This window comes from Setaria italica, chromosome IV (genome assembly GCF_000263155.2).
Source record: "Setaria italica strain Yugu1 chromosome IV, Setaria_italica_v2.0, whole genome shotgun sequence".
NCBI lineage: Eukaryota > Viridiplantae > Streptophyta > Magnoliopsida > Poales > Poaceae > Setaria > Setaria italica.
In genome coordinates, this window is record NC_028453.1 from 36,315,586 (window position 1) to 36,323,619 (window position 8,034).

General features: G+C 47.8%; 1 protein-coding gene and 1 long non-coding RNA gene across 4 annotated transcripts in view; both read left to right on the forward strand.

The window, feature by feature from the left end:
• Window positions 1–2,764, forward strand: part of LOC111257140 — a 6,178-nt gene extending 3,414 nt beyond the window's left edge. For both annotated transcript variants that reach the window (XR_002677551.1, XR_002677552.1), the window contains exon 8: window positions 2,611–2,764. This is a non-coding gene — a long non-coding RNA (uncharacterized LOC111257140). The remainder of the gene's footprint in view (window positions 1–2,610) is intronic.
• A 365-nt stretch (window positions 2,765–3,129) lies between these two features.
• Window positions 3,130–7,610, forward strand: LOC101783370 (homeobox protein ATH1). 2 transcript variants are annotated; one of them, XM_012845129.2, is made up of 6 exons: window positions 3,130–4,585; window positions 4,661–4,800; window positions 5,332–6,225; window positions 6,443–6,837; window positions 7,056–7,116; window positions 7,256–7,610. In XM_012845129.2, exons 3-6 carry the CDS (start codon window positions 5,380–5,382, stop codon window positions 7,370–7,372), a joined length of 1,419 nt encoding a protein of 472 aa, XP_012700583.1. In that variant the 5' UTR covers window positions 3,130–4,585; window positions 4,661–4,800; window positions 5,332–5,379; the 3' UTR covers window positions 7,373–7,610. The 2 variants fall into 2 exon arrangements, with proteins under 2 accessions (XP_012700583.1, XP_012700585.1); XM_012845131.2 differs by lacking the exons at window positions 3,130–4,585; window positions 4,661–4,800 and adding an exon at window positions 4,873–5,223.
• Window positions 7,611–8,034: the final 424 nt, after the last annotated feature.

The window sequence follows — 8,034 nt, forward strand, 5'->3', positions numbered from 1 at the left end:
GCATAATATCCTTAATTAGTATCTAAACATTCGATGTGACACGTGCTAAAAATAAGTCAGTGGAAGAAAACGCCCCCATAGGCTTCAAAGTTCCTCCTTTCACCCATCTTGGCACAGTGACATGCCAATGATTATATCCTCCATGCCTAATCAATCTTACAGGAGCCTCATCATTCCCTGAAGTCCACTGCTACTTCTCCAAACTTTTTTTCTCGAAACTTTTTTTCTCGAACAGGAAAGCTGTGTATCAATATATTACGAAGAAAGCTACTTCTCCAAACTGATACTCCAAGTAGGATAGGTCGCCTTCTGGAGCAGAGAAATTCCACCTGGTTGCCAGAAACCTTCTTGATGCTCACTTCCACGTAAGGCCTCTGTATATCTTTTTCTTTTCTCCTCAAACAAGTAGAAGAATGCGCATCTTTAATTACAGGAAAAAGGGATTAAAAAAATGCACGCACAAACAGACACTGCATACACCCAAAGTCAAATGGGCATTAGAAGTACCTTGCCGCTGAAACTAAACTTGGACCACCGGAGCTGTAAATATGCTTTGATGCATCATACGTTAAAACTTTACCAATTGATCTCAAAACCGGAAGATTGAGCATCTGGTATATGTGCAAGACTGTGCTAAATGATTCCTTATGTTCATATATGAATTCCATTTGTTGACAATGCCACATGAAATTTAATTGATTTCCTGTTTATTTGTATGTAGCACTAGTTAGTAGTTACAAACAGAAGCGTGGTATGATTAAGAAAACCAATTTGGGTCTGATATCATCAAGTAAAAAGTGCACTACTTGAGTTTGTTAAGGTCAATGTGCACGTTGAGTTCATGCCCCTGCATTTTGCAAAAGCTGCCCTAGACGTGTTACTGGTGTGTGGACGTTGTCATGAAAATGCCATTAGATCGTGAAAACTGTCTAAATGACAGTAAAAGCACAAACTAATGACATGAAAGTAATCAGTAGTTGCACACACCATTAATTTGGTGTTCATTGCAGGTCTATTTGGTCCATGTGTGGGATGCCAGTTCATTTTAGTGAAGAAATTAGCCAAACATAATTATCACGAACTTAACAACTTTAGGTACTATTTGTTTACCTCCAGCTTATAGGTTAGGGTTTATATGATTATATAAGTTGGGGGGGGGGGTCTAGATTATATAAGTTAGCTTATAAGTTATTGTTTTTGTTCACCACATGGGCTTATATAACTTATAGTATAGAGCTAAAATATGCTAGATGTAAACAAACATGCCCTTAGAAGAGAAGTCAGAGTACTATATTAACATGTGTGAGACAAGTGTTAGAAAAAAGTATGGGCTTGACAAGTGTAGTGAACCAAACAATCATCTAATAAATCACTAAAAAGTATGATACAACTTAAAATTTATCTGCTAATGTTTAGCAATAAGCCAAGCATGCTTATACTCGTTTACATTTATGGCTCAAGACATGTAGGTGGGTTTTTTTTTTTTGAAAATACCATGTAGGTGGGTTGGTGTGCATGTATGAGCTGAACGTAAGGAAACCACCGTGTAAAAACCAGGATCTCTTTGTTGCTTCATGGAACCACTAATAGTTGTCAGATATCTACCCACTGGATTTTGCTTACCTCAGTCTGCCCACACCTCCCAATACTGTAACATTTCCACTGTTCCAAAGAAAGGAACCCATTACCTATAACCCATTCCTCCTGCCTTATTTCATGTACGTCCAAAGTTCATAGGAGAATGAATGTACAGCAAATTCCAGGTTTCCAAGTGAGAAAATTAGTAGTATATATGTAGGCTTGTTTTTTAACCAGTTTGGCAGAAACATTTTAATATATCTAATTTGGTTATGTTTTTTCCTCATATCTGTGTTGTGATAATGCACAGTGACAATAAATAACTGATTACATTTAACCACAACATTATGCATTCATTGGAAAACAACATGGACATACACGCACATACACAGCATGCATGAAGAACTGACTGTTATATTTTGTTCACACAAACGGCACAATCATTGTTTCAGGATCACATATCCTGAGGATACCATACCCCCAAAGGGCGAAATCTAGATCCTACTGCAATGAGCGTTGCAATGATGTCATGACCATCATCATACATGCAGAGATCCTATCCTAGCATATATTTTTTCATTTTGGGACGCTAACATGACATCCTTGGCTATGGCTTACGAGTCCTTAACCTGCCTACTGGTTGGGTTGTTGGAAGTTGGAACCAGTCGTACACAATGGGAACAGGGCCTTGTTTAGTTAGGGAATTTGGGAGGTGCCAAATTACTGTTACAGCACTGTAGCACACTGTAGCGTTTCGTTTGTATTTGTGAATTATTGTCCAAATATTGACTAATTAGGCTCAAAAGATTCGTCTCGCAAAGTACAACAAAACTGTGCAATTAGTTTTTAATTTCATCTACATTTAGTACTCCATGCATGTACCGCAAGTTTGATGTGATGGGGAATCTTCTTTTTGCATAGTGTCAAAGTTGGGAGTTGGGAGTAACTAAACATGGCCCAGGACTACAGGAGGCTATTTTCGCAGGGGTGCTCATAATAAATTCCACCACCTGCTACTGCTATTTCTTTCAGGTGCCTGCCTTGGCAGTGGAGTCTGCAGGAGGGCCGGACAGCCGGAGTAGGAGCACTACTCGTTTGTCCGAAGGTGCATGTCCAGCTTCCTGCTCACCGGCAGCCGCAGCAGCGGGCAGACTGCAAGCAGATTCCAAGATCTTTTGGCTGCCCCGATCATCTTCGGCCTTGTTTAGTTGGGGAATTTGGGAGGTGCCAAATTACTGTTACAGCACTGTAGCACACTGTAGCGTTTCGTTTGTATTTGTGAATTATTATCCAAATATTAACTAATTAGGCTCAAAAGATTCGTCTCGCAAAGTACAACAAAACTGTGCAATTAGTTTTTAATTTCATCTACATTTAGTACTCCATGCATGTACCGCAAGTTTGATGTGATGGGGAATCTTCTTTTTGCATAGTGTCAAAGTTGGGAGTTGGGAGTAACTAAACATGGCCTTTCACCACCTTCACAGATGGATGCGGGATGTGTGCAAAACCAAGCAGATAAGTGCATGCACACCGCTGACATAAAGAGTGACGGATGCAGCGCAGTGGAGTGTCCCTTGAAAAGCCTGCGCACTCTCACTCCCCTCCCCGTTTATTACGTTCCTACTCGTTTTTCATTTTCTGCAAGAACTTTTACCACTGCTTTCCTGCGCCGTTCTTCATTTCGTGTTAAATCAAAACCTGCATGCTGCATGGTTTCTTTTTCCTTTTTGAATAACCAATAGTTTCCTTTTTTTTTGAACGCAAAAATCCTGCATGGTTTCAAAAAAAATGACCAGGAAAACTGCATGCTAGCTGCTCATTGATGATACGGCATGCATGTACGCGTGCATGTGCATGAAACCAGAGGCCCTTAAAGTTGCCTTGGACGCACTTGCGTTGGCCTCTCCCTAGCTGCCCTGGCGTGCATGCCCGCTTGCGTTCGCTGGGGTAAGTGGAAAGCGAGCTGGTCGCATGCATGGTTGCATCCGGTGGTAGAGCCCGGTAGGCAGGGCAGGAGCAAGTGGCCTGCCTTGTCCTGAAAGAGCCCTTGTTTCCTTGCCACAATTGTAGATCTATGTGTCTGTCCACATCCTCACAGACAGTGCATGGGGTTGGGATCGGAATGGAACCATGGTTGGCGCTGTTGGTTAGTGAGACCTAAGCAAACACATGCATGAGGTCGTGCACAATTTTATTATATATAAATAATGCAGTGTGCATTGTGCTGTAGGGAGGGATTAATCTAGTGAGTGTGAGTGGCTCATGTTTTGTCCTACAAGAGGTGGGGCAATCATGAGGTGATAAGTCCCATAAAGCAGCAGAGCTCCCATTCTATATCCTTTTACACACACGCTTCTCTCAAGCACATTGGCCATGCATGCCATATGCTACATGAACATGATCCAAAGGATAGATCCCTCCCTCCCCCATATCCTCTGTCTTTTGCTTTGCCGCTGTAGCAGCTGATGTGCGAGCATTGTAGCCGCGTATGGGCATCGGCCACTTTCAGTTTCGGGGCCTTAGCTTGTTGGCACTAGTTATAATTGCATCACTCCCCTAAGCTAAGTAGGACCCATGCTCACCCGGAGCCTTGTGGTGAGAGCGGAGAGCCCCCCAAATCTCCCTCTGATCAGGGTCAGTGATCTGGGGCCAGCGGCTTCCTTTCCAAGTGGGCTAGCATTGGCTTGTTGAGTGAGATGTGCATGATTTCGTCCTCTTTCTTTCTCTCGTGCTTTGATCATGGCGCCAGGCCCGGCCCCTGCGTGATAAAACCTCTCCCTGCCAGGCTTGTTTCCCTGCTGCCTCTCGCCTGGGGCTGGGGCTGGGGCTGTTAAGAGAATCACTTCATCAGGATCAGGGTTGCCCACCACGCACAAGCCACACCCAGTCACACACGCACACGCCATTCTTGTTCTGGCATTCTCCTTGCAGCCGTTTTATTAGGAAATGCTCCCCTTTCCGTTTTAGTAGAGCCAGAGCCAGCTTCAAAGTTTCTTGCTAACTTGTGAGTGTGTGTGCGTGTGTGCATCCAAAGCTTGGTCCTTTGTGTTCTTGCTCTATCTCTCTACATCCTGTGCAGCTCGAGGCCTTTGATCTTTCAGGGCGTTGCTGCTTCCTGGGACGAGAGTTCGAGAGGCTACCGCTACCAGGAACAGGGGCAGTGCAGTGGTGGTTGGCGTTTCAGTAGGCTGTCAGTGTTCCTCCCCATGATTTGATAAGGTTTGGGTCCTCACTATCTCCAGCCTCTCTATTCTCTAAGCTTGCTTTGCTTCCAAGAAGCCGTCTATGCTTAGCTGTAGTGTTGCTGCCATGTCGGCTAAGCCTGTTTTACTGATCATCACTGTGTCTTGCATTTAAATGTTCTACAGTGTGTTCTTGTGATAATCACCACTGTATAAACTGATACCTCTAGCTTTTTCCCATTTTAAAACTGAGGCTCACATTCCTTGGTGTTGACCAACGTCTTGTTTCACTGTGTGCTTTAAACTAGTACTCCGTATATGGTTCAAGGTACTCTGCCTACTACCTAAAACCTAATAGGATAACTTTTTTTTCGTCCTAGTTTATGCTCTGGGAGAGAACTACTCCTAGTGTCCCTCCTGCTCATGTGCATCTCTGTTGCAATGTCCATGACCATGCCAGGTTACCTTTGCAATCTGTGTGGTTGAAGCAATCTGCTACCTTGTCCTGACCAGTGTTCATGTCGCCTCTCGCCACCATTTATTCATTTATTCCACTCACTGCTTCCAGGTCCTTTTTAATTCGGTACAACGTTTGACACCTTCGCGAGCCTGGAAGATGACCGGCGACGCGTCTTATCAGCAGCTCGGGGTCGACGCCACCATGATGAGCGGCTGCTTCGGCAGCGGCGGCGGCGGCGGCGCACCGGTGTTCCATGACGGCAGCTTATTCGGGTTCGGCGAACCGGCGGATGCCGCCGCGAGCTTCTTGGTGGACGGCGGCTCGATGCTCGCCGGCCAGCTCCAGCTGATCCGCGCTGCTGCTCCACAGAGCGTGTCGCCGGTGGAGACGGCGCGCGGCGCCTACGGCGGCTACGAGCCGTCGCCCTCGGATGTCACCGTCGCTCACGCGCCCAAGGTGGCCAAGCATCTTGCCGGGGAGATGGAGGGCAGCTGGATCCACGAGCCGTACTGCTGCCCCACGTGGTTCTTCTCCGGCGACAGCTTCCGGGACCCGTTCGCCGCGGCGGCGAGCGAGCTGTCGCTCAGGCTACGACGAGCCGAGTCGTCGCCCACCGGCGCCGTGCACGTTAGCCTCCCGGACCAGTCCCCGGAGGTGAGCTGCTCCGGCTTGACCCACGCGAGCAGCGCCGGCACCGGCGGCGGCGTGTTCCAGCCTCCATGTGGCGGCGGCGGAGAGATGGCGCCCCTGCACTTCTCTCAGGTCCTTCCGCGTTGGTCGGCGTACGCGCACCTCACGCAGAAGACGCTGGACGAGTTCGTCGGATGCCTGCTGCAAGACGTGGCAGGGTTCGCCGGCTCAGTCGCCGGCTGCGAGGCGAGCTGCCTGCTGCCCATGTCAAGCTGCTCCAAGACGACGTCGTCCAACCCGTCGGTGTTTCTCGGCTCGGAAGAGCACGCGCACCAGAAGCTGAGGAACGATCTCCAGAAGTTGTTGCAGCTGGTGAGTCCAAAACTCCAAGCTCGTCTTTTTTGTGCTTTTGATTGATGATGACCTTTGTTTGCATCAAGAACCATTTGCAATGTTGGAATTTTCCCATGGAAAAACTAAATCGTTTCATGCGAAACTCTCTGTTAAAATTCATGCAATCCAAACGATATGCTTGGGACATGACAAGGCTTTAAGTAACATTATTAATGGTGCCAAAAACTTGGCGCAGCTGGACCAACGGTGCAACCAGTGCATGGACGAGATCCAGGGCGCGGCGTCCAAGTACGGCGGCATGGTGCGCCCGGGCGGCGGCGGCGGCGGAGCCACCCTCCTCTTGGCGCCGTTCGCGCACCGCGCGGTATCAGCGATGCACCGGAGGCTCAGGGCGCGGATCACGGGCGAGATCGCCGCGGCGTCGCGGAGAGGCGAGCCTCCGCCGCCGACGTCGTCGTCGCTGACGCTGGCCGACAGGGAGCGGAGCTGGGAGTCGGCCTTCATCCAGAAGCACTGGGCGCTGCGGCAGCTCCGGCGCGGCGACCAGCAGTCGTGGCGGCCGCAGCGCGGCCTGCCGGAGAAGTCCGTCGCCGTGCTCAAGGCCTGGATGTTCGAGAACTTCCTCCGCCCGTAAGTGTCCAACGTCAGAGATGGCCAGTGTTTCCACTCTGAAATAAGCAAGAGCTACCCTCCTGCTCTGCTCCTGACATTAAGCCAGACAATGCCAAAGTTGCTCTTCCCGCTAGAAAACAGCGGCATCTCTAGCCTTTCTTCATCTTCAACTTAATCTCGGCACAACTCAGTTGCTAGTGCCACCTGCGCTTGATGCAATCCGGTGTCTCATTCAGGTACCCGAAGGACAACGAGAAGGAGATGCTGGCGGCGAGGAGCGGCCTGAGCAGGAGCCAGGTACAGTTTCTGGCTTTCAGCATGCATATCATCTGATTGTATATAGTTTCATGCTTCAGATCATCATCAAATCTCAGCAATTTTAACAAGAAAATGTCATCTGATTGTATGTTTTTTCTTCCGCATCTGGCATTGTCAGGTCTCGAACTGGTTCATCAACGCCCGTGTGAGATTGTGGAAGCCGATGATAGAGGAGATGTACGAGGATCTCAAGAAGGCCTCCGGATCCGGAGGCGACGAGGGCGTGGCTGCCTGAACATCAGAGCAGCAGACCTGGGTTTCCACGTCCGGGATGGAATTTCTGTAAAATCTCAGCACTGCTCTGGGAGCTTTTGTACGAGCATTGCTGCCACCCTGTTATCTACATACGTATAACCTTCCTGGCGTATTTATAAATTTGCCAGTATCTGCAAGCTGCAGCGTAGACACTTGCTGCCACTTGCTCGAGTTCCTTTTCTACCTGAAAATTGCAGTTGTTGGATCGGTTCTCTGAATGCCAGGAAGTGAAGTCTCGGGGGCCTGTTTGGATACCCGGCTAAATTTTAGCACCTGTCACTTGGATGTTTGATACAAATTAGGAGTATTAAATATAGTCTAATTACAAAATTAATTGCACAGATGGAGTCTAATTCGCGAGATGAATCTATTAAACCTAATTAGTCTATGATTTGACAATGTGGTGCTACAATAACCTAATGATGGATTAATTAGCCTTAATAGATTCGTCTCGCGAATTAGACTCCATCTGTGCAATTAGTTTTGTAATTAGCTCATGTTTAGTCCTCCTAATTAGCATCCGAACATCCGATGTGACCCTACTAAAGTTTAGCACCTCGTATCCAAACACCCCCTGAATCTCATGCAGGTAAGGTCGGATCGCCATTTTAGTTTGCGCTTATCACTGGTCAAATGGAAGAA